We start from the raw sequence: 27,088 nt of genomic DNA on the forward strand, positions 1-27,088 counted from the left end.
GTATGCAGGAAAGAGTTAGTAAGCAAATACAGCGTATTATCTTTGAGCTCAACCCATGCACTATTTATTGAGATTCTCTCATTTAAAATGGAATCTATGTGCTATTTGATTAATTAGCAGAGGACTTTACTGTATTTTCTGAATTAGATGCAAACTGATAGGAGATGTTTTCAGAAGTCTGAAAAGTGATGCAAGAATGAGAAAGATTGATAATGCTGTTTTCAACATTAATTATAGGAAACAATAGTATAAATTACAGGATTCAGAGTCAAAATGATGCAAAGATGAAAAGCTTATTAGCTTTGTGATTCTGGGTACCTACTTAAAATCAGTGACGGATGCTTCATAGGTTGTGCTAATTAAGAGAACACACATAAAATGTAAGTGCAATTCCTAGCATGGAATGTGTAAAGAAAGTTCAATAAATGCCAGTTATTACTGCTATGATTATTATTCTGAATTCTTACAATTTTTTAAGACTCATGCTGCCAAGAATGGTGAGTATACTCTGAAAATTCTACCTTCTGCAGCAGCTATGATAAAATCTCATGTCACTTGAATAATGTTCCACTACCTGGACGAGGGGTAGCAAACAGGTAGTAAACTGAATGTAACTTTAAGAAGAATTTCACTGGATTAGATAGGTTTATTATTATTATTATTATTATTACTATTATTAAATATAAAACCTTTTAGGAAGGGATACTCTAGGTCCACCATGCCCTATTGTCATACACTTGGCTGCTTTCTCAGAGTTCTAGGGCTTGACTGGATCTGAAGATATTTGGATTTGCATCTGTAATCTGGATCTTTCCAGTCTTCTCTCCCACTCTATCAAAAACATAACTGTAATATGTCTCTTTCCTCTGGAGACCTACTCTCTCTACAGGTAGTCTTCCAGAATAACTATTTTTTTTATGATTTTTAAAAATTTTTAAGTAATCTCTATACCCAACGGGGGCTTGAACTCACAACCCCAAGATCAAGAGTCACATGCTCTACCAACTGAACCAGCCAGGCGGCCCTACCAGAATAATTATTAATAAAATTTGTGTTGTCCCTCACTGGAAACATCATCACCATAGCTAATACTTTTGGGCATTTACTAAATATCAAGTACAGTATAAAGCAATTTGCCTATATTCACTCATTTCAGTCACCATCAAGTTTACAATAGGGTAGTATTTTTTTCTATTGCTATTTATAGATGAGGAAGTCAAATATCAGAGATAATACATTACCTGCCTCTGAGTAGAGAATCTTTGATGAGAATCTAGGCAGTTTCAGTCCAGACATTACATTTTAAACTACTAGATAGACCACATATATGTAGATTTAATAGTCATCCCAATGGTATTACATTAATGACAAAATTTTCAGTCATATGGTAGAAGATATTTTAGGACAGAAATTCCTCTCAAAATATACTGCCTTATGCTTGACAAGTAAGGTTGACCTCACCAATTTTTAAAACACAATTAGCACATAAATGAGACAAATGTGGATATTCAGTTATAAATAACATTTCATGATATCAAATGACTATGCATTTAAAAAATATTCCAGATAAATCATTGCTGCTAATGCTTCATCCTTTTGTGAATTTCTTCAGAAATTTTCAGTTACATTATTCTTTTATAGTAATGAGACATTCCAAAGTGTGCACTTATACATTTCAGCTAAGTACAGCTTTGAAAATAAGTTTTAAAAATCATTAGGTATGTGAATATTCTATTTATTTCTCCAATATTTCTCTGTCAATAGACCAACATTTACAACATCTTACTCTAAATATCATCATTTATTTTCACTCAGTCTTATATTGTTGTTTTTTAAGTTTTATTTATTTATTTTGAGAGAGAGAGAGAGAGCGAGAGAGCACATGAGCATGTGCTTATGCAAGTGGGGGGGAGAGAGAGAGAGAGAGAGAGAGAGAGAGAGAGAGAGAGAATCCCAAGCAGGCTCTGCACTGTCAGCACAGAGCCCAACACAGGGCTCAAACTCATAAACTGTGAAATCATGACCTAAGCTGAAATCAAGAGTTGGACGTTTAACCAACAGTCCTATTATTATTAATCAAAAATCTGCCTGTTCAACAAGTAGTTTTAATACACTATACTTTAAGTATATTATCTACTTAATCAAGACACCCCCAAACAAAACCGATTAAAATAACTCACGACTTTCATTTCCTTATGTGGAAACTACAAGCTAAAATCACCAAATGGAATATTCTATTGTGTATATGTGTGTGCATGTATGTGTATATATATATATATATATATATATTCTAATGGACACAAGCATAAACACTGAAAACACACAGATATCCTCAAATATAATATAAATAACTCAAGCAAGGAGGACTATCAGTAGCATGTTATATTTGGATGGAATTTATGCAAATTACCATACTTTGAATATCAATCTATTCTCACATTTTCCAAATGAAGAAACAGGTTAAATGGTTAAACCACAGTCAGAGTTACTTGTAATAGAACTAAAACTACACTGAAGATCTTATAGCTCCTTGATTGTGGCTTTTCCACTTAAAACACACTGGAGAAATTTGCAATACAGTCCCATTTTCACAAATTCAACTGAAGTACTAGGGAAAAGAAATCATAGCAAACTTAAATATTTCTCTTTCACAATGGCTCCCAAACACAAGCAACTACTTCACCGATGATCAACTAAAGAGACAATATTCTACCTTAACACCATAGTGGGAAGAAAGGTCTTGTGGGATGTACTGTATATCCTGCAACAGTTTACAGTGAATGTTAAAAGCGCAAGAAGCAGTTTCCAATGGTGATTTTTGTAAACATCACTGTGCATCCTAGAGCCCAACATCTGGGGAAGATGCTGCTCCCTACATTTTAGGACTTGGGCACTGAATGTGTATGAAAGGATTTCAGAAGAATATTTGGCAATATCACTTGGCGATCATTGTGGACAAGATGAAGAATCTCAATGAACAGATTAAATTTAGTTCTAGTTAATGAACAAATTTGGCCTGGAAGTTTTTAATGTGCTAGGGGATCTTCTGCCTTTTTTTTTTAATGTTTATTTATTTTTAAGAGAGACACAGAACATGAATGGGGGAGGGGCAGAGAGAGAGGGAGACACAAAATCCAAAGCAGGCTCTAGGTTCCGGGCACAGAGCCTGATGTGGGGTTCAAACTCACAAACCCTGAGATCATGACCTGAGCTGAAGTTGGACACTTAACCAATTGAGCCACTCAGGTGCCCCCATTCTGCCTTTTTCTATAAGGAATACAATGTTAAACAAAACAGATTCCCAAATATAAACAAATACAAAAACATACAAGTATATACAAATCCACTATAAAATAGATCCAAATTGTGATACATACTGAGGAAAAAAAAAGGGTACTGAGAAAGAAAATAAAGGGGAAGAGAATAGTGGGGTAATCCAGGGACTTTTATCTCAAGTGAAAAATATGTAAAACTTGCTAAAAATTATAAAATACTTCAAACTTCCAAAAATAATATGTATTTACTATCCATATTTAATGGATGTTAATATTTTACCATATTGACTTCAGCTTGTTACTTTTACAATATAAGCAAAGTGAGAAAGTACAGTAAGCCCCCACCACCCATTCTTCTACTCTTCATCTCTACAGGTATCTTCACAATGTCATGTATCATCCTTTCCTATGTATATTTTTACTTCAATAAAATACAGTGTCGTTCGATGTGTTTTAATTACATACGTGTATCATATAGAGCTTTGCAATTTGTGTATTTCACTCAACAGTGCATACATGTAAACTTGACTATTCAGTTCAATCTGTTATCCATTTTATCATCACATGAGCAAACTACAGTTATCCAATCCTATACTGGCCCACAGTTAATCTTTCTTTTAACTTTCAATACTGGGTTTTCTAGGTAATTGAGTCATCTGACACTCACAGTGGCATTATGAGGGTTCCTGCTTCAGCACAGGTTTGTCAATACATGATGTTGTCAAACTTTAAAATTTTGCCAATCTGGGGCTGCTGGGTGTTTCAGTCGGTTAAGCATCTGATTTCGGCTCAGGTCATGATCTTATGGTTCGTGAGTTTGAGCCCCGCATCGGGCTCCGTGCTGACAGCTCAGAGCCTGGAGCCTGTTTCAGATTCTGTGTCTCCCTCTCTCTGTCCCTCCCCTGTTCACACTGTCTCTGTCTCAAAAATAAATAAATATTTTTTAAAATTTAAAATTTTGCCAATCTGATGATATGATACATGTGAAATGGTGTCTTTTTGCAATTTTAATTTCCCTACTTACTAACAGAGTTGAACATCTGTTCATATTTGTATCAGCCTTTTCTCTGTGTATTATCTGTTCACATTCTATAACTTTTTTATTACATTGGCTCTTTATTTTTGTAAGAGTTCTTTTTATATTCAAATACTATTTTCTTGTCAGTTAATTAATTGCAAATATTTTTTCTAGTATGCAGCTCATCTTTTCACTTTCTTGATGCTGTATTTGATCATATAAACAAGTTTAATGTACCCAAATGTATTTTCTTATGCTTTGTCTTTTTTGCATCATATCTGACATAAAGATATTTTCCTATATTTTTTCTTCAAGTTTTATAGTTCTGATTTTTTTTTTTTTACATTTACATACTTAGTTCACTGGGAATTAATTTTCATGTATGGTATGAGGTAGGGACCTAATTTTATCTTTTTAATGTGGCTGGCCAGTTGTTAAAAGGTCATTATTAGAACAGTCCCTCCTTTTCCAACTCAGTCTCCTCTGTCACATACCAAGTTGCCATTAAATATGAGTCTGTTTCTAAGCTCTCTTTTATTCCATGTGTCGTCTGTCTGAGCTAATTTTATGTGTTTTAACTATTTTAGCATTTGAAGTATTGAAATCTGTAATGGTAAGCATGCCTTCCCTTTTCCTTATTCTTTTTCAAAATTTTTTTAGCCCTGACCCTTCCACAGAAGTTTTAGGATAAGCTGAATAGTTTTAAAATGCATTATGTAAATTTTTAATTTTATAAAATACAGAATAATATATATATTTTTCAGCCTCATTTTCTGTCTTTCTTTCTCTTTTTGCTGCGTTATTTGAAAGTAACTCCAAGATATCTATTATTTTTCCTGTAAAACGTCCACATACATCTCTAAGAGATGAGGACTTTGGGCCTGCATATGTTGGATGAGTGATCAGGGACAGTTCCAGAAAAGCGCTGGCATTTAAGCTGAACCTGAAATCTAAAGAGTCAATCAATCATGCACAGACTGTTCCAGACATGATCTTAGGGCAAGAAAGGTTTGTTATGTTACACCTGACACTAATATTACACTGCATGTTAACTAACAGGAATTTAAATAAAAACTTAAAAAAAGAAAACTGAGTCAAGATTGATGTGGCTGAATTTTTGAGATGGAGGGAAGAAGGAGAGGGGAGGTCGGGGAGGAGGGCAAAGGCTCAATCACGGAGCTGTACAGGGTTTTGGAGGCCATAGTAATGAGTACATCTGAAAGCAACTTAAGGATTTAAGGAAAGTGGAGATCCAATATACTCCTGCACAGAGATAAGACTGAGGCCCCAACAAGAGAGGAGGCAGAAAACAGCTGGAGGGCTCCTGCAGGGGTCCAGGAGAGAGATGAAAGACAGATGTCCTTGGCTGTCAACACAAATGGAGGTAAGTGGACAGATTTGAGACACGTTTATAGAACACATGACTGTGCTAGGAAAAGCAAATAAGGAAACAAAACCAGAATTCTCAATACGTTGGAATAAAGAGCTACGCTTAATGGTACCATTTATTATTGCTAAACCTGAGGTCCTGATGCTGAATTTAAAGCAAACCAAACCAAACTAAATGAACTGTATTTATATAATGTTAGTGGTCTGACTTGGTAATCCCTTTTTTGCTTAGTTGATTCAAAGGATGGTGAAGGTGAAAGCAACTTGGATTCCCTCAAGTGTGCTGTACAGCTACTGCATAAATAGCTGCACAGCATCCAATTAAACAGCGATGTTTCTGCCTAGGAAAGCTATATATAAGCAAATGAAACCAGAAAGGTACATGCTGGGAATACAGAATTACAGTGGGGCCCTATTTAAAACACAGCTCGCCATTAGATGTATTTGGACATAATAACTGTTATATCAGAATCCTGATATATCACAATGATACCCATCAAAATCATAAATTACACAGTTAGCTTGTAAATCTGTCTGTATTTCCACCGATGTCCATGCCCTTATAAAGTCCTACAATAAATGCATTCTTTTTTTGTTTGTATGGTTTAGTTGTACTAGAACAAGACAACGCTTTACAAAGCTAACTGTCATTTATCAAGTATGTAACAGTAATTGTACCTGCACGAGTATAAGTCCTAAGAAGAACACACGTTTCAGCTCTGTAAATCTCCAGAAAAGATAAGGTGTGTGTACAAATAACTACAATGTAAGACAGAATACAGTCAGTGTTGGAGACATGCTTTAGTGTTATTAGACTATGAGTTTCTACAGAAGCTGAATCATGTCTCATTTACTTTTATATTTCTGGCTCCTAGGACTAGTGCAATGAATAGCAAAGAGTACATGCTTAATAAGTGTCTATTCATTCATCCATTTATCTAAATATTTATTAAGTGCTTACTGGAAGTTAGGCGTACAGAGACCTGTTCCTGACTTTGATGAGCTTACACTCATTCCTTCCAAACTCATTTTGAGTGCCCCGCTTGAAGGGAGAAGGATATATATGGAGGCAGGGTCCTCAGTGACAAGAAGGAGCTGCTGTGTATGAGGGAGAAGGTGGCGTGACTTCAGTCTGACACACTCAGTGCTGTGAAATGGGAGAGAAAACTGGGGGCACCGAGCAGGATGGTAGTAGGGCAATAATGAGCAGCTGAATCTGAAAACACAGTGTTTGTCATTTTCTTTAAAACTTCTTTAAAGTTTACATATTTGGGGGCACCTGGGTGGCTCAGTCAGTTAACCTTCCGGCTTCAGCTCAGTTCATGATCTTGAAGTTTCTGGGTTTGAACCCCGTGTCGGGTTCTGTGCTGACAGCTCAGAGCCTGGAGCCTGCTTCAGGTTCTGTGTCTACCTCTCTCTCTCTCTCTCTCTCTGCCTCTCCCCTGCTCTCACTCTGTCTCTCTCTCTCATAAATAAACACTTAAAAATTTTAAAAATAAATAAATAAATAAGTTTTCATGTATTTGAATAAAAAGGAAATATGGAGTGAAGAATATGGGAGGAAAATGGTTAAAAGTCCTGGCCTCCAAATTAAAAAAAAAAACAAAAACAAAAAACAAAAAAAAACAAATAATGAAGTAAATGGTAAAGGGTAGAAAGATATGTAAAAACAAGAGGTGGGTGCTTTACTGGGGAAAACAAGAGGATGAGGTAAAAAAAAAAAGGAGTTGGGGAGGAAGGACATGGAAGGAAAAGGGGTTGTGGGCTGAGTGTGGAACACTGAAATTTGATTGGTGGTAGAGCTGTTCTAATTTGTAACAATATTCTGGATGAGGCTGTGGACATAAACAGCTGACTGAAATGGAGGTAAAGGACATAAATAGAATAGAAATAAAGACTTCAGAATAGAGGTGGTCAAGGAAATATGAGGCTAATGGTTCAGTGAGCCATCATATGCCTACTGACATCATGGTTTGGGGGGAAATACTGGGATGGAAAGAAGATAGAAAACCACTGCCAAAGTTTTGAATGTTGGTGAAATACCAAAAGACTTAGTAAAGAGCAGGGTAAAATGAGAGACGTGGTAAAGTTTTCACGGAGGAAGAAGTATTTGATGTGAACATTAAAGCAGGTATAGAACTTCATAGAGATTGGGAGGCAGAGAAGACATTTCAGCCTGAAGGATTGTCTAAATGCCAGAGGAGGCAGCAATGGTTAACTATCTCTGATTCATCACACTGGATCTCTCAGATGAAATGATCTGAAAACAACTCCATTGTATTGGAATTGGACTTTACAGTGCATTCCTATGAATATTTTCTAAATGGACCACTAACTCATATCTATCTTCCTACACTCCAAATTCTCCCAACTACTTAGCTGTCATATCCCCAACCAACTAAATACCTACAGATTCAACTGCTCTATGTCTGGTGTTTGGATGGGGACACTGACCTCGTATAAGCACATCTGCAACTGGTTTCAGGTCTGATCTTCCAAGGGCATGCTAAAAGGTTCTTCTTCAACATAAGGGGATGCAGAGGGTCTGGAGATCTCTTATTTTAACAGTAGCTTTGCAGAGGTGTCTTGACCTATGCTGCTTATTTTTTCTTACTTGGTCTCAGCTCTAACTTAAGATGCTATTTTGATCCTTGTTCTTCGAATCATATTATCACAGAGTAGACAGGAGATTTTGAGGGTCACGTGACCCTACCTCCTGCTTAATCAAAGACTTCCCTTGTTACACCTGTGTTAGGTTTCTGCCTGAACACTCCTCTATTGTTTGAAAAATCAAAGATTCAGGGATAGATTGCTACATTTATCTATGGGATAGTAAGTTCTCAAAGTAAACCACAGTGCTGGATAGACATGATCTGCTCCTGTATCGTGAGTTGTATTTACTACTTGTAGTCTATTATTTTGTCATGTCTGAAAGCACTTAACTCAGAGCCTGTAACATAAGATATACTCTATTTGTTGAAACTGAAACTAAATTTTCAATGCATTTTAACTGCTAGGTTAAGAGAATAGGTTACTTCTAGTACAAAGTTTCATGTCAAAATCTGTTTTCTGTGGATTCTTCATCTCACACCTCTTTAAGAAATGTGCAGTCAGTGGGAGGGAAGAGACACTGGAGAAACAGGCTGACTTGGGTGCACACGGTAGCATATGTATGTCCTGTGTATTCAGAGAGAAAAGGGAGACAAGTAAGAAAAGAAAGAGGGAGGGAGGGAAACAGATTATAATCTCAGCCCTTGGGTAAATTAGGAATACATCTCTGAATGGTGATTTCTACTTTTAGAATATAGTTACAATAATAGCTTCTAATCAGACAACAATTCTTGGATAGAAATGAACTCAAGAATGTGAAAGTGTTTTTTAAATGAGAAAATCGCAACCCTATGTAAAACGTCTACTACCTGCTTTCATATGTAGCTTAGAAGATCTATCCTTTTACCTCTTGATATTTTCACTTCCTAAATACTGTACATGTATTTGTAGAAACACTGTTTCGGGAAAAATAATGTGTTCCTTTCGGGAGGATGTTTCATCACATAGCTTCTCATTACTCGTGTGAAGTGCCAAGAACCTTGAAAGGGCAGGAAAAAAATCATTCCTCCCTAGCTTCTCTGCAGCTTTCCTTTCAACAGTGCTCAAGTACAGGCTGATTGGCTATGGAGCCACAGGGATTTGATGAAACAAAGCGTTCCACAGCAATACAGAATCCAGATGCTTCTATCTCAAGGGAAGTACACGATGTGACCTTGGTTGATCGCTGGTAAGCATGCTAGTTGCCTAGCAAAACTCAGAAGTCCATGAAAAGAGGCCTAATTTCCTTATTGATTTATATTTCGAAGCTTTTATTGTTATAATGTGATGTGCTACAAATTGAATATCTAAGAAAGCTTAGAATAGCATGGAATTTTTTACTACTATAGCTGCTGACACATACCAATCTTATCAATGCCTGTATTTGTAATGATAACAAAATGTTGTTACACAATATGTTAATCCCTGCAAAGTACTGAGTACATGGGATATTTTTAATTTGAAAGATGAGCTCATGATGGTGAGATTTAAATAACCACATTACAAAAAATCTCAATGTGAAACTAAATTTGGTTTCCTAATGCCACACAAATTTGATAGTCATCAAAAATCATTCTTTACTCTAAGACAGGTTTTTTTCTGAAAGTAGAGACATATATTAAAGAAACAGGATTCACCACTAATAATATTCCTAAAAGTTTAGATCCACAGATTTACATGCAGATAAGACCACTGCTGATAAGTACATATTTTAATCTAGATGAAAAAAGAAATAAAACATATTTTAAAAATTTGCATATCAATTTTAGGACTAGTGAATAATCTGAAATACATTTCTAGAAACAAGAAACCCTTTTAACTACCCCTTTCACATTAGTTAATATGCCCAGGTCTTTCATACAGTAAATATTCTAGGCAGAATTTTTATCTCTTGATTCTTTGCTTTTCCTCCTATTCTTCTCCCTCTCCATAATAAAAATATGGTAAACTAAGCAGACTACTAAATGACAAGGGCATTTTTTTAATTAAATCAATTAAATTTCTAAAAATTGTGAACAATCTCTGCCAGGTTTCATTTAATACAGTTAAATCATCAATTTAGTAAACAAACACATTGTCAGCCACCACTGATAATAAACAATGAGCTGATAATAAACATTTTGATAAGTTTTTGGGCATCATAAAATATGTCTATTTTCTTCAATAGAAAAATCACTTCGATTACACATAACTTATTAAAGCCTTTACAAGTTAGCGAAGAAACTGGATGATTTAGCGGATCACGCCATTTCAATCAATCTGCTGTCCACATACATAAACACAATTTGAATGACAGTCATCATTTTAGGTTAAGTTTAAGATTTATTTGTTGAGGGAGACATAAAATATCAACAGAAATGAAAATTAATAAATACAAAAATTCATTCATCTTTTTAATACCTCAAAAAATCAAATCATTTTCAGTGCTAAGGTGCCATACCATTTCTTGCCTTTATGACAATAGAAGTAAAATTTTGTGTTCTGGTTTCTTTCTTTCTCTCTTTCTTTCTTGAGAGAGGGTTCAAGTGAGCTAGGGGCAGAGAGAGAGAGAGAGAGAGGGAGGGAGAGAGAGAGAGAGAGAATCCCACGAGAGGCAGAGAGAGACAGAGAGAAGTGGGGCTCACCCGAAGCAAGGCTCGAGCTCACCCGATGCGGGGCTTACTCACGAACTGTGAGATCATGACCTGAGCTGAAGTCAGATGCTTAACAGACTGAGCCACTCAGGCACCCATGTTTTTCTTAATTTTATCTCATGAGCATTTTATATACTGTCAGAAGATCTTCACAACTATTATGAAAATAATTGTGTAAGTCACCATAATTTAATGGATCATTTCCCTGCTCTTAGACATGTTATTTTTCTCTTCCCTACCTCCTACTCCCATTTTTCGATACTACCACTAACCACCAACATTTTCATTGATGTAGTTTTCCCCTCATTTTTGATGTTTCTCCCTTCAGGTAAATTATCTGAAGTACAGACTCATAGATATGAATATTATTATGGCTCTTATATTTCCCAAGTGCTTTCTAAATTTCACTACCATCAAGATAAAAAGCTTCTGCACAGCAAAGGAAACAATCAACAAAACTAAAAGGCAACCAACGGAATGGGAAAAAATATTTGCAAATGATATATCGGACAAAGGGCTGGTATCCAAAATCTATAAAGAGCTCACCAAACTCCACACCCAAAAAACAAATAATCCAGGGAAGAAAATGGGCAGAAAATATGAATAGACACTTCTCTAAAGCAGACAACCAGATGGCCAACAGGCACATGAAAAGATGCTCAACATCGCTCCTCATCAAGGAAATACAAATCAAAACCACACTCAGATATCACCTCACACCAGTCAGAGAGGCCAAAATGAACAAATCAGGAGACTATAGATGCTGGAGAGGATGTGGAGAAACGGGAACCCTCTTGCACTGTTGGTGGGAATGCAAACTGGTGCAGCCACTCTGGAAAACAGTGTGGAGGTTCCTCAAAAAATTAAAAATAGATCTACCCTATGACCCAGGAATAGCACTGCTAGGAATTTACCCAAGGGATACAGGAGCACAGATGCATAGCGGCACTTGTATCCCAATGTTTATAGCAGCACTCTCAACAATAGCCAAATTATGGAAAGAGCCTAAATGTCCATCAACTGATGAATGGATAAAGAAATTGTGGTTTATATACACAATGGAGTACTACGTGGCAATGAGAAAGAATGAAATATGGCCCTTTGTAGCAACGTGGATGGAACTGGAGAGTGTGATACTAAGTGAAATAAGCCATACAGAGAAAGACAGATACCATATGCTTTCACTCTTATGTGGATCCTGAGAAACTTAACAGAGACCCATCGGGGAGGGGAAGGGAAAAAAAACCCAAAAAACAAAGAGGTTAGAGTGGGAGAGAGCCAAAGCATAAGAGACTCTTAAAAACTTAGAACAAACTGAGGGTTGATGGGGGGTGGGAGGGAGGGAAGGGGAGGTGATGGGTATTGAAGAGGGCATCTTTTGGGATGAGCACTGGGTATTGTATGGAAACCAATTTGACAATAAATTTCATATATTCAAATAAATAAATAAATAAATAAATAAATAAATTTCACTACCATCAGTAGCAATGTATGTACCTATGATGTACATTTATACAGTGACTCTCACCAGCACTTAGGTATCAGCAGTTTTTACTGGAGAGGAGTGCTAATCTCATGGAGATAAAATTTCTGTGATTTCATACTTACAGAATCTCATTAGTATTATTTTAATCTGCATTATTATTACTATTGTAACATGCTTTAAAATTTTGCTACTCATATTTCCTATTGTGTGGATTGCCTCTGGAGGTTATCTAAAAGATTCATATGTGTTTTTTAATTAAATATAATAAATAATATATTTAATATCAGTATTTTGCAATGTGACTTTTTTTGTTACTTCAAAACTCGGGTAATGATCCCATGTCTGACAAATAAACAATATCCCCAAAATTTGATTTTTTTTTTATCTATTTAATCCACCTGTAATGTATTTTGGCGTGTGTTGTGAGATGTGTATCTAAATTACTTCTATTTCAAACTCTAACACCATCACCATTTATTACATACTTCTTCCCTTTCCCATTGCTCTATAAGGCTCTATTCTTTTTTTTTTTTAATGTTTTTACTTATTTTGAGAGAGACAGAGCATATACTTTTGAGATGGGGGGGAGGGAGAGAGAGAGAGGGAGAGGGAGAATCCCAAGCAGGCTCTGTGTTGTCTGCATAGAACCTGACGTGGGTCTCAATCTCACAGTGAGAGATCATGACCTGAGCCCAAATCAAGAGTTGGACACTCAGTTGACTGAGTCACCCAGGCACCCCTGTAAAACTGTATTCTTACACATTAAACTCTTATATATAACATGCTGAGACTTTCTATACTTTCCTAGATCTAGCACAGTAACAAAAAAGTTAAATTAATAATTTTCTACTATGATTTGATATCTGGAATGGCTTTTCAACATTTATACTGTCTTTTTAAAAATATACCTTTATTCTCATTAGCTTATTTTCCCAAATAGATTTTTATCATTCTATCACCTTCTAAGAAAATCCAATTGAGGCTTTTGAGACTATACTAATATTTATAAATTAATATGGAAAGCTTTAATAACTTTATTTATCTTTATATCTGGAAACATAACCTACCTCTTTACTAATTCAAAATAAACAACATTTATTTTTTATTCTTTATTTTATAGAAAGAGAGTGCATGCAAGCAGGGGAGCAGGGAAAAGGGAAAAAGAGAGAGAGAGAATCTCAAGCAGTCTTCATGCTCAGCATGGAGCTTGACTTAGGGTTCGATCCCACAACCCTAGGATCATGACCTGAGCCAATGTCCCGATGTCAAGAGTCAGATGCTCAAACAACTGAGCCACCCAAGCGCCCCACAATAAACAATATTTTAAAGATATGTCCAATACTATATAATTAAAGGGCAGTATGAGATAATGGAAAAAATGAAGACTATGGAGTGAGGTACACACATACACACATATATATCTAGGCTCAAATCCTGTGTGACCTTGGGCAAGATGTTTAGCCTCTCTGAGCCTTACATATTTCCTCTATAAACTGAAGGTAGTGGTACTTCTAGAATGGATGGAAAGAGTAGGGATAATGTATATCCCTACATTGGAGCTGTATAGCTCCAAAGCTATTAAAGCATTTATATACCCAATAAATATTAGCTATGATCATAATTTTCAATATAAAATGTGCTTAGTAATAAGATTTTACAAAGTTCTTTCATGTGTATTATCTCACTTGTTCTGTTGATCTTCACAAAACTCTACTGGATGATGTTAATGATGCTATTACCACTGTTAATACTAAGACCTAATACGTACACATGTATCTTCTTTTAAATCAAAAACACAAGCTCATTTCATATCATCATGACATATATAAATGTATTTGTAGATTATTTATATTACACAATTACCTTGTCCCTGAATACTTTATGATTTTTTTGTTGTGATAATTATAATTGCCCTTTCTTTATATTTTCTATTAGTTTTGCTTGTTTAAAGGAATGCTTTTGATTTTAGTTTGTTTCATGCTCAACAGTTTTATTGAGATCTTTATTCCCTTTAAAATTATTGTTTATTCTTTTGGTTTTCTGGGTTTTCACATTTCCAAATTATATTCCATGTTATAGGATTGCATATTAATAAAATCAGCCACTTAACTGAAAAATGGAAAAACTAAGACTAGTTATCTCTCATGGTATCATGATATAGTAAAATCTTCCTGTTGGAAAATAACTTTAAGAAGATCATTTAGGTATTACTAGCCAGTTTCTTTTAGCTTGCAGATTGTATTAAGAATTTTCTGGGGGCTCTGAGCCTGAGTGTCTCTGTCGGTTAAGTGTCTAACTTCGGCTCAGGTCGTGATCTCATAGCTCGTGAGTTCAAGCCCCGCATGGGGCTCTGTGCTGACAGCTCAGAACCTGAAGCCTGCTTTGGCTAACACACAGTGTGACAGAAAGAGGAATCAATGAGAAGGCATACATCTCTATTTTTTCTTTGTGGGCTTTAAATATTATTCTTGGGGATAAAGAATAAAGGAATGAGTAGAAAGAAGTATAAACCGCATGCACTTACACACTTGGGAGAGTTTTGTACCCTTCTTGCCTCTTATTGCAGGGTGGCACGTTCTTTCTCATTATAACTTAGACTTCCCACTCCCAAATACATCTATTTTTTCCCGCCCCCGAATATCATTTCAGCTTTGGGAGGATAAATTTCTGTGTCTGGACTTGTCTTTCCCCAAATATTCTCAGTAGGGTGCTCCCTTTTAAAATTAATAATAATGAAATACAATTTTGCGGGCGCCTGGGTGGCTCCGTTAGGCGGCTGTCCTCGGCTCAGGTCACGATCTCAGGGTTCGTGGGTTTGAGTCCCACATTGGGCTCTGCGCTGTCAGCGCAGATCCTCTGCCTCCCTCTCTCTCTGCCCCACCCCTGCTCTCTCCCTCTCTCATTCTCTCTCAAAAATAAACAAACATTTAAAACATTGAAAAAAATACCATTTTTTCATTGAATCAGTTGGTTAACACTATCAAAATAATCCACTCCCAAAAGCAATGCAAATAAAAGAATCTACTGATACCTCAAAAATGCTTCTTTTTTTACTCAATCATGTTTTGCTTTTAAATCAATTACAAGGACAAAACAAAACTAGTAATAAAGGTTCAAAACAATGACCAAGATGATACAATTATTTTCACTTCAGAGCCAGACAATTAGCTTCAGGTATGGTTTCCGTACTCACGGGGAAAATGATTAGAAGTGGATGGATTGACACTGTCCCCACTGTCAGCACTCTCGCTGCTGGAAACTTCATCATCTGATTCCCGCACAGAGGAGCAGGGTGAAGAGCCGTCAACTTCTTCAAACTTCCTCTTTAAAATTCCACTCATAGCTGCAGCGCTGTCACATGTACCTGTAACAGGAACGGGAGCAATGAAGCATTGAAATATTTGACCGCTAGATGTGTAGCCAAGGTCTCCAGAGTCATTTTTATGTGTGTTTTTTTTTTTTTTATACATGAGCTGAGTCTTTCCTTGAAAGGATCACTAAGCAGTTTTTTTTAAATATTTTCAAATTAACAAAAATTAAAATTAAAATTAACAAAATTGAATTAACAAATTCAAATTAACAAAAATTAAAATTAAAATTAAATACGAGCAATTGACCATTTGGTTACCAACATGTACCTTTTTTTAAAGACACAGCTTATTTTAATATAATTTCTCTATTCCTTTTTGTTGGCAAATTGAGAAAATCTACCTGAGTCCATGAAATCCTGTAATGAAAAAAGTGTCAATATCCCCCAAAGTCTTAAATGATTACTGCCTTACATAAAATTCATCCAGAAGAAACACAGATAAGTATGTAAAAACCTCATACTCAAGTTTTAAAATGCAAGAGCCTAATTAGCTGAACACAACAAAGCATATGAAATTGGTTCTAAATTTTAGGTAGTTTCCATTTCAATACTGCAATTAGATGAAATGTGTTCCCATGATACCTGGTTACCAAAGCTGTTTCCACTGTTTCAGAAACTTCCTAAGGCTATTTACCTGGGAAACAGCTTTTAGTGGGCAGGGGGAAAGGTGGGGGTAGTTTCTCCTAAATGCTTTCTCTAGGATGAATGGGCTTTCCTCTCTCCTTGGGCTGCCCTTTCTCCACCTTCCCCATTTACCTTGACATATGCACAGTCAGCTAAAGAGCATAAACTTTCCTTGCAGTGTAAGGATATTTCGGGGAATAACCTATATATAAATTAGCTTAGATATGTATGTACATGGTCTTCCATTGCTAAATTAGGTTAACTTAGCTAAAAGTATTACTAAGTTGATTCCATGCATTCCAACTTCTATCTCATTTACGTCAGCTAATTTTAAGTCTCATTTGAGTTCGTGAAACCGTTATCTCCTTTTTCTGCCAGGGTGAAGCCATCAGTCCTGTTGATCAAGAGAAAGCAAGACCCTTGAAACTATTCTAGATACTGCCCTCAGACATCTCTGAAGTCACCCCTTCTCTGTGAAGATCACACAGCAAGGCAGCACGCCCAGGTCCCCTCAGCTGAGTCAGCTCTCTCGAAAAGTCTAATTCTGTAGTTTTTAAAGTGGGTTACTTGGATTAGCAGAATCAGCATCACTGGGGAGGGCCACTGGCCCCACTTCAGATCTACTGAATCAGACACTTCCAGGAGGTAGTGCCTGGCACTCTGTGTACTCATATCGGAGGACCACTTGTCTAATTTCTAGTCTGCTCTCCAGCAGCTCCCTTCCTTGGGGGTGTCCACTTCCTAGTCCTAGAGAGTGACAAAACCCAGTACTTAAAACCTAGTCAAGGGGCGCCTGGGTGGCGCAGTCGGTTAAGCGTCCGACTTCAGCCAGGTCACGATCTCGCGGTCCGTGAGTTCGAGCCCCGCGTCGGGCTCTGGGCTGATGGCTCAGAGCCTGGAGCCTGTTTCCGATTCTGTGTCTCCCTCTCTCTCTGCCCCTCCCCCGTTCATGCTCTGTCTCTCTCTGTCCCAAAAATAAATAAACGTTGAAAAAAAAAATTAAAAAAAAAAAAAAAACCTAGTCAAAATCTCTTCTTTGGCCATCTTTGTGTGTTTTCTAGTAAAATTAAATATAGTATTAAATGTCTCATAAGGATTTATCATTAATTTCAATATTTTCCATTCATCTGAGTACATGTTGAGTTACTGGTATGTATATGGTTGACTCCTTGGGTGGAGCAGGTGACACAAAAGGGAGGAGAACATGTTCCCTGCCCACAAGGAGCAAACAACCACTATGCGTCTCCATCAAATTGAGAGTACTCCCAAATTCATGTTCTACTGCCTTGTTTTACTAAACCACGTCTTTTACATGACTTATATTAACAATGGAGAGAACAGACGCCATAAGAAGATATTGCACTGTCCACTCTTCTGAGAATAAAATCTCTATCCTGACTCTGATTTTACCACTATTCAAATTAGCATATTATTTTCTCTATCTTAAAGAGTGTGAAATGCATAAAATGTGCATGCATATTGCAGATCTGAGCAGGGCAAGAGAACAAAAGATATTTTAAGTAAAGTTCTTGAAATAAAAGTAGGACAGGATATAAATTTTAAAATGGTTCACTTCAAACAAGATGCAAAGTAATTCATGAGGGAGAGCCTCCAAGACACAAAGTAATATAAGATGGAAACCCATGTTTAAAAAGTACGTTCTTATAATAAGATAGTGCAATGGGAACAGTTACAAACCATATCCGTAAGTTCCCTCCGCTCCCAGCTTCCTTAGGAAAGGCAGATTTCTCAAGAACCGAAGACATTCAATTGCACCACAGACAACAATGTTTCAATATGGTAAAGTGGTACTTGGTACTCTTCCTTGTTTGCTTCCTCAAGAAGAAGAGGGGAACTTTTTGGAAGGATGACAAGGAAATTGAAAAGTCTCTTTTTCTTTTTGTTATTATATTTTGGGACTGGCAAGCAATGGAGTTGAAGGTTAGATACAATTTCTGTCTACATCTTTAAGGCTGAAAGAACCTGAGCTAGACCCAGCTCAAAGGAAAGAAGGAACTGACCCTTTAGGTTGGGGTTAGTATATAAGCTAGAAATTAAAAATTCAAATAATTACAGGGGCACCCGGATGGCTCAGTCAGTTAAGTGTCCGGCTCTTGATTTTAGCTCAGGTCACAATCCCTAGGTCATGAGTTCGAGGCCAACTTCAGGCTCTGTGCTGGCATTGCGGAGCCTGCTTGAGATTCTCTCTCTCTGCCTCTCACCCACCTGTCTCTCACAAAATAAAGAAATAAACTTAAAAAAATTCAAATTATTACAGAAGTGCATAACCTTAACATATACATATGATACTGGTTAAGTGCTGATTGCTTGTGCAGCAAACAAGCATAATACTTGTCTAGTTGCACTGCCTTTAAAAAATATTATGTGAGTGTAATAAGAGGTCATGACAAATCATGAGGCCAAATGACCCATCGCTTAAAGGAATGTAACCCTTCATTTAAACCCAACAGTGGAGTGGTAAAAAGATCATGTGGTTTTCTTCTACATCGTCTACACTATCTCACTGGGGAAGAGAAGAATATGAGAATTTAGAGGGAAGGCCCTGTTAATAGAGAAGTTGTATATACCTGGTTTGCTTGTGTCCTGTATTGATTCAGAATTTGAGGAGGACAATATGTGGCTAGTTAGGTACAGATGCTATAGGGAGTACAACGAATGCCTGTCTTACGGCTGCCACAGTTCCTTAAATATCCACTTATCATATTTTTGTTCCTAAAGATGAGGCATAATTAAACTTCATGGATGTGAAGCCAATGAAAAAGTGGTCAACATTTCAAATTGGCTTTATATAGCATCAAAGCCCAAAGAACAGAAGATAAATCTGGACAGGCATTAATCTGTTCTAAATGTGAGAAGCTGAAAATCTAAGCCTCAATAACAGCCATTTTAACACAGCTACTGTTTTCCAATTCATGAAACATATGCTAGTCAAGAGCATCACCATTTCTCATTTGGACTAGGACAAGAGCCTCCTAATTACTCTCTCCCATCCACTACTGTTTGCTTTAGATGTGTTTTCCAGGTTGCAGGCAGAATGATAAATCTAAAATGCAAATCTGATCATGTGAGTCTATAGCTTAAAACTCTTAAGTGGCTTTGGATTGCCTTAGGATGAGTTCAAAATCCTCAAGATGGCTTATAAAGTCCTTAACAATCTACTTTACCTAACCTCTTCATCTTCATTTTGAGCCATTGCCTTGTTGCCAGTATTTTAGCTCTAATAATCTTTCAGTTTCTCCAACCTGCCATTTCTCTCTGGCTTCCAGGCCTTTTGATATATTGTTCCTTCTGATCCCCTTTTTAATTCTTTTCCCATAGCAATTACCATCTTCTAAATCCATGTTATTTATTTATATATTTCGATGTTTATTATCTATCGCTTTCATCCCCTGCTACAAGATACAAGGGCAAGGATCTTTGTTTTCTTTACTGAGTACCAATGGTTTAGAACAGTGTCTTATATATTATAGATGCTCAATAAATATTTGTTGATGAATGCATAGAACCCTTCCATTTCTATACTTTAATCACTTATCAGTGTCTGTTTTCTCTGCTAGACTGAAAGCTCCATGAAGCAGAAATCAAGTTCATCTCATTCACCACTCTCTCTTTCCTCACTAACAAAATATCTGGCATTTTTGATTGGATGAGAATCAAAATGAAAGATGAAATTGACCTCAAAACGTCATACATTTTTTTTTCTTGCAAGCAGCCCAAAAGCAAATTCTAGCTAACTTAAGCACAAAGACATCTGTTGGAAAAATACTGAACTAGTTCATGCAATCTAAGATAGAGCTGAAATCCAAAATTAAAGGAATGCAGGAGTAAGGACAGCTTCTAAGGTTATGACTGTAGAAATTCCTTATCTTTTTTCTAGAGCACCACTGTTACCAGGTTTAAGTCCAGCAACTTCTCTCTATGTCTCACAGTTCAAGTTTAGTGTTCCAAGGAGTGACTAATGTTTTCGCCCATCTTGGGTGAGGGGTCAGCCCTTTGATCACTCAACTACATGGCCGGAAGCCAAAGAGCCACCCAATTAGGTACTACTCCAGAGAATCTTACTCAGAGGCCTCAATAAGTTCAATTGTACTTCAAAGCCAATATTTTCTTCTTGTCTAACACTGATTTATCCTAATTTTTTCATTCATTAATAGAGTCCATGAATTCACCACTTGGACAGCTTCCCCTTTCTCTGCACCTTCGTGCCTTTTCTATTGCCAAATTAATAACCACTTCATTATAAAACTCCAATAAGCATCTTGTGATCTTGGATCTCTGCTATTCTTCACTAACATATACTATTGCTCTCAACTTTTTATTAGATATAACCATTGTTCAGAAGTGTTGGAGCACATTTAATGAAAAAGTAGTAGAGAGTACAAATGTTTTCAAATCTCTACACACACACACACACACACACACACACACAAATACTGATGAACTACACTAGATGTTCTATGGTTACAAGCGCAATTCTTTTGTTTAATGTATTTCTGGAAAAATATCAGAAGACAGAAGGATGTAGACTGAAGTAAGTGGGAGAGCTTCACTAAGAATGCCAAATCAAGACGCTGGACGAAAATGTACATTTTAATGCATTTGGAAGAATGACTGAAGCTAACTTTGGGTATTTGCTGGAATTATGTTCATATCACTCTCTTCTGACAACGTAAAAATTTCGTAGCTTTCATAGGTAACTTGTTGAGTTCTTACTATCCCACTTCTATTCACCTAATGTTTAACCCTGTTTTCTTTTTTCATTCTGTCCTTATTTCATAATGCTTTGTTATGTGCTGTGAGGAAATTACCACAGAAAATATGCCTTAAGAATATCATCAATCCCAAATTCTGAGGAGCAAGTTATCTGATTTGCAGAACCACTTTGGGGTTGCCAGATTCAGCAAATAAAAATCTAGGACACCCAGTTAAATTTGAATTTTAGATAAAAGATGAAATCACCTTCAAGATATATTTGTATTTATTATTTGTAGTTTATCTGAAATGTAAATTTAATTGAGTATCCACAATTTCTTCTGACAACCCTAAGGGGTGTTCTCAGTTCTGGAGGAGAAAGAATGACTAGAATGTAACAAAAACATCTACATACGAAATGCCACCTACTGGGGCACCTGGATGGCTCTGTAGGTAGAGCATGCAGCTCTTTTTTTTTTCTTTAAAGTTTATTTATTTATTTTGAGAGAGACAGAGAGAGAGAGAGAAAGAGAGAGAGAGAGAAAGAGAGAGAGAGAGAGAGAGAGAGAGAGAAAGCAGGAGAGGGGCAGAACGAGGGAGACAAAGAATCCCAAACAGGCCACAGAGCCCAATGTGGGGCTCGCTTCCATGAAGCGTGAGATCATGACCTGAGCAGAGGTCAAGAGTTGAAGAGCATGCAACTCTTGATCTCAGGGTCATGAGTTCATGTCCCACATTGGGTGTAAGCCTTAAAAAAAAAAAAAAAGAAGAAAGAAAGAAATACCACCTACCACCTGGAGCTACATTACCTGAATATTCCTGTCCTTTACCAAACAGATGAAACTGAATAAATAAAACCTGAAAGGTAATTAGGGTGAATCATGAGTTTATCAAATAATTAAAGAAAGGTGAGGGGGTGAGTACTGGTTAATAGATTAAGGGCAGGCCAGACCTATCACTGGTGCGGGAAGAAGTGAATTTAAAAGGAAGTAATTCTGGCATGGCAAGAATCTCCTTCTATGAGAATGAGGAGATCTTTTTAGTGAAATGCTATCTCCTCCCTGGCTTGGTGGAAAAAAAAAAAGATGAGCTGTGAGTTCGTGGTTCATCTGACCTGGTAATTCTTTATTCCATGGAGACTGCTGAGACCAGAAGCCTTCCATGGTACTCCCTTAGGAAAAAAAGGATACATCTGGAACCCCTCTGTTCACTTTCTTGTGGGGGCCTGGGTTTGTCCTTTGCATTGCTGCCTTGCTAGTTTTGTAGTTAAGCAAAGTGAGAGTCCTCTTTAACTGCAAGGGTCATTAACAAAGACACTTTCACCTTGGTGACGTGACATACATCACATTCCCCTGCATTACATGCCATGGAGGACATCTCTCCATGACTTCTTAAAGAACAAAATAATTTATTTTATGACCTCATCAAATTCTTCCAACAAGCACAAAAAGCTAAGAAACTATGATAAAATTCTACTCCAAGGACTTTGATAAGACGAGGCTGCTTGCTTCCATCAGCAGTGGGCCTCAGGCCCAGGAAACACCAGTGTCAGGATTAAGTTGCATGGAAAGAAAAGCTTACTTTTCTTTACTTTCACTCAGAATGGAAAGCAATTTTGATGCTTCTTCTGGTAGCTTCACCAAATTCAAATGATGAGCTGAGCAGCACTGCAAACAGGTTGACGAAAATACTGGTGTGTGGCTCATCTGTGATAGCAGGTGGGAAAAGCCTAGCTGGCAAAAGCAAGATTATTCACAATGTCACACTTTATCAGCCAGATTGTTACTGGGCCAGATAGAGGATGAAGAGGACAGTTGCTCAATTGATGGCGTATAGGTCTTATTCCAATATTTAAGAAAGCAAAGCTTAGCTAAAAAAAAAAAAAAACATACTGTGTTATTTTGAATCCTTGGGTGCAATATCTTTAATTATCCAGATGTGTTCCTAACTATTGGGATACAATTTTAATCAACTTAGTTTGTATTAAATCCTTTTCATCCCCAATTATTTTTTTAAACCATGATTTTGAGTAATTTGTTATGTTTGGCCCTAACACTGACATTACTACTGCCCTGACACTATTCTGTTAATCAAGCACAGACTATACACTAAAGTCTCTGCTAAATGAGATAATCATTATTTGAAGAAGTTGGCATCAGATGCTATGCCTTTAAACACTCATCACTCCACACGTTCTCAGAAAGCTTATGCATTTCTCTTATTAAAAAAGAAAAGAGGGGATATCTTTTTCCACAATACTAGGGCCATTTCTGCTTTAACCCATTTGGCAAGAAACTGACATATCCGCCTCCAAGAGGATAAGGATTTGGCAAGGATTTCGCAAGGTAAAATCCTGCAAGGTGTTTCCACGGGGCACCACCAATGTGAAAAATGCTGCTGGTGGCTTGCCAATGTGACAAGCGCAAGTTGGCCAAATACACCTCTTGCCCAGGTGCCTGTTTAAGCCAAGAACCCTGGGGGCACTCCTGTCTAATGAATATTTTTGTTGGAGAAATGATTGCAGGGTTCCCCAATTATGTATGAGTTCCTTGTGCCAGAGTTGCCTGTGACCTTGAGTTAAAGGTCTGAGTTACTTTATGTGCTTTGGATCTCAAAATTTTTGCAGCTTGCTGATCTGCAGCTTGAGAATCTTATGAAAGAAATGAATGCTTTCCACAGAAAAAAGGGCAAATAAGTACAAATGCATGCCATCTATCCATGGACTCCCTGGTCAAGAGCCTCCACTCTGGTGATTTATCCCACTTCCTCAGCTTGGGTGGATATTCAGAACCTGGAGAAATGATTTCTTATGGACACATTAGTTCAAAGTATCAAAGAAGCTTAAGAATCTGTTGTCTCTTGTTCCTTTTACCACCAGGGTCATCCACTTCCTAGAGCAGGGATCTTTCCAACTTCTTTGGTGTCTTCTACTCTCAGGGAGACATTCCATAACAATTTTAGGGGTTCCTTCACTGTTTTCTTGGCTACCACCTACTACTCTAAAACGACTACCCCAAACTGACCTCCTCTATAACTCTGTGTCTTGGTGGATGATTCTGGGTTGCAGTACACTCTCCCCAAAACAGTGTCTGTCTTTCCTAAAAGGTAGTTGGAGTGCCTTGATCCATTTATAATACTGGTCAGCTTTTAGTGAGCACCGACCATGGGCTAGGCTCTTTGTACCTATACTCTGTAATCTTTTTCCCAATCCTCCAAGGTTATTTTAACAAAAGAAAGCAAGCTTTCAGAAATCTAGATCATTTTCCCAAAAGACCTCACCCAAACTTTCCCTTAAAAATATTCCCTGACCAGCACCCCACTGGGTTAAGTGATCTCTCTGTATTTCACAGCTCCCAGTGCTTATCACTCTTTATCATAATTGCTGGCTTGCCTGCCATTTTCTCACACTTGACTGTAAGGTTCCTCATGGATTGAAGACGTACTCCAGTGCTTGCTCAGTAAATGAATGGCCATCAATTTGGAGTCTAATCCTGGATGAGCTACTAACGAGTGGCCTAATTTTAAGTAAGAGGATTACCTCCTTGGGTCTCAATTTCCACTTCTGTCAAAATAAGGGGCAGACATAACTAGTGAGAATGGCTCTAATGCAATGCATTCCCCACTATCTGGTCATAAAAGCCATAAAAGCTTGGTCATATGACTCTATCTGGCAGGGGGGCCCCAAGAAGTTTTCCATGTTACCTGCCATTGAGATTAGTTACCATCCATATAAGAAAGACAGAACTTGGTTTTTAACCCCTCTTAACCCTAAGCATTGTTCATTAGTTGGTATTTGGCAACATGGCATACTAGAATACATGTGAACTAGAAGCCAAAAGTCCTTTCCTCCAGGATGTTCTTTTAGTTAGCAAGAGCAGACAAAACTAACCAAGAACATGATAAGGCTTTTAAAACTGTTGAAAACTGATCAAGTGCCCATTGTAAGCCTATTTTTCTTACTCTAACAAAAGTGCCAATAAAAAATTTATTTTATGTGCTTGCTATTAAGGCTAAAGAACAGTACTTAGCCTAATTCCTTTGGCGAATAGCAATACTTACGCATTCAGGGAAAAAAAGACCTCACATACTTAGAAGAATTTAGAATTATTACTGCAACGCTGAGAGATAACATTTTTTTTCCTCCTTAGCACTTAAGAAGTTTCTCTTCAGTCTTTTAGAAAGCTTCTGATTAAATAATAAAGTAGACTAGTGAGTGTAGATCAAAGGGTATTTAAGGGATATGATATCCTTTTCTTCCAGAAGAATCATAAGAATAGTCCAAAGGGAAAGGAACTTTGAAAACATTTTCCCCATAAAGTACTCTAAAGTGGACATCAGAGTAAAATATGGCCAAGCTTTGAGACCATACCCATCTAAGCACTGGGATCCTGCCAAAGACACTGTGCAAAAAATAGAGGAGATTTTTAAAATTAGAATAAGTGGAAAAAAGTACTTTGGACATGCTTTAAAATGAATCACCACCTTAAGGCAAGATATAGATTTTACTACCTGAGGTAGAGAACGAGTTATTCAGCCTCCAGCGCACACTGCATTATAGAGCAATTAGTAAAAATAATATAGACTGTAAGATTAAATACCTGGGTTTTCAAGTCTCAGTGAAGGTTCTACTGGCACAGATGAAAACTGGTTCAAAATGGAAATAAGTCACATCAAATTCATACAATCTTCTAAAATTTGGAAACTCACTATTTAGAGAAGTTTCACCATTCAAACAAGTTTGACAAAAGCAGAGTCATGATACTCCTTCCCATCAATTATCCAACATTTGTTATCAATGTATATTTATCAAAAAGCACTTCTGGGTGTGCTACTATTAAAATAACTTTTTTTAATTAAATTTTTTTAAATTTAAATTTTATTTTTTAAAGAGAGAATGCACATGTCCAAGAGAGAAAGAGAGGGAGGAGGAGATGGAGAGACAGAGGGAATCCCAACGAGACTCCACATTCAGTGCGGAGCCTGACTTGGGACTCGATATCACGACCCTGTGATCATGACCTGAGCCGAAATCAAGAGTTGGACACTCAACCAACTGAGCCACCAGGTTGCCCCAACTATTAAAATAATTTTAAGTAAAAAGTGTCGATATATTTTTTAAGTTTCTTTTGAAAAATTCTTGTGACTATATCAGTTGACACAGTATTTCTTTTTTTTAAGATTTATTTTTGTGAGAAAGAGAGGAGAAAAAGTGCGCGTGCGTGCACGTGATTGGGGAGGGGCTGAGAGACAGTGAGACAGAAAATCCCAAGCAAGCTCCACACTGTCAGCACAGAGCCCAATGTGGAGCTTGATCTCACAAACCAGGAGATCATGACCTGAGCCAAAATCAAGAGTCAGAATATAGTATTTCTAAACATCATTATGATACAGAGGAACTTTAAAACAGCAAATCTGTGACACAGAGATTGTTTCATGATTCAGAGAAATAGCATCTTTACCACATGAGTTGGAATCAGACTATGCTGGAAAACAGCATTGGATCTGCAAACATTTCTTGGGCATCTACTGTGTGCCAGGCTCCCTCTATAATTGAAAAGTTCATAGTCTATGGATGAGACAGGAACTCTGGATGGAGCAGAGATGAATAACTAATACCTTGGTCATATAAAGTCAACATGGGAATGGGAAAAAGTAGAGCAAAGGCACATTGATGAAAATTTTTAAAGCAATAAAGGATATAAAATGAGAGCTTATAAAAGTACATACTGTCACAACATATGTGAGGATCTTTGTGGAGACTGTGCTTCCAGTTGGAAAAATTCAAGGTATCTATGAAGCCACATATAGTTTGAACTTTGATGGCTATGGTGACTGCCTTCTCTACTTGCCACATCTCAATAGAAGAAGGTACGAAGGAGGTATGACTTTCAATAAATTCCTCATGGGTTTCTATTTTTGGAAAACACGTCTTTCCCTCATCTGCTGAAATCTAAGATGTTTCACCAAGAGTCTCTGTAACTACAGGTTTGA

The 27,088-nt window shown here is 37.1% G+C and overlaps 1 protein-coding gene across 1 annotated transcript in view; it reads right to left on the reverse strand.

Moving 5' to 3' along the window:
* The window catches only part of CSRNP3 (cysteine and serine rich nuclear protein 3), a 76,557-nt gene extending 60,796 nt beyond the window's left edge, over nucleotides 1-15,761 (reverse strand). The window contains exon 1 of the mRNA XM_047082501.1: nucleotides 15,584-15,761. Within this exon, the coding sequence (XP_046938457.1) occupies nucleotides 15,584-15,731 (148 nt within the window). The 5' untranslated portion in view covers nucleotides 15,732-15,761. The remainder of the gene's footprint in view (nucleotides 1-15,583) is intronic.
* Nucleotides 15,762-27,088: the final 11,327 nt, after the last annotated feature.

This window comes from Lynx rufus, unplaced genomic scaffold (genome assembly GCF_022079265.1).
Source record: "Lynx rufus isolate CCGP_SWC_20201006 ecotype Redwood Valley unplaced genomic scaffold, mLynRuf1.p SCAF_2, whole genome shotgun sequence".
In the NCBI taxonomy this organism is placed as follows: Eukaryota; Metazoa; Chordata; class Mammalia; order Carnivora; family Felidae; genus Lynx; species Lynx rufus.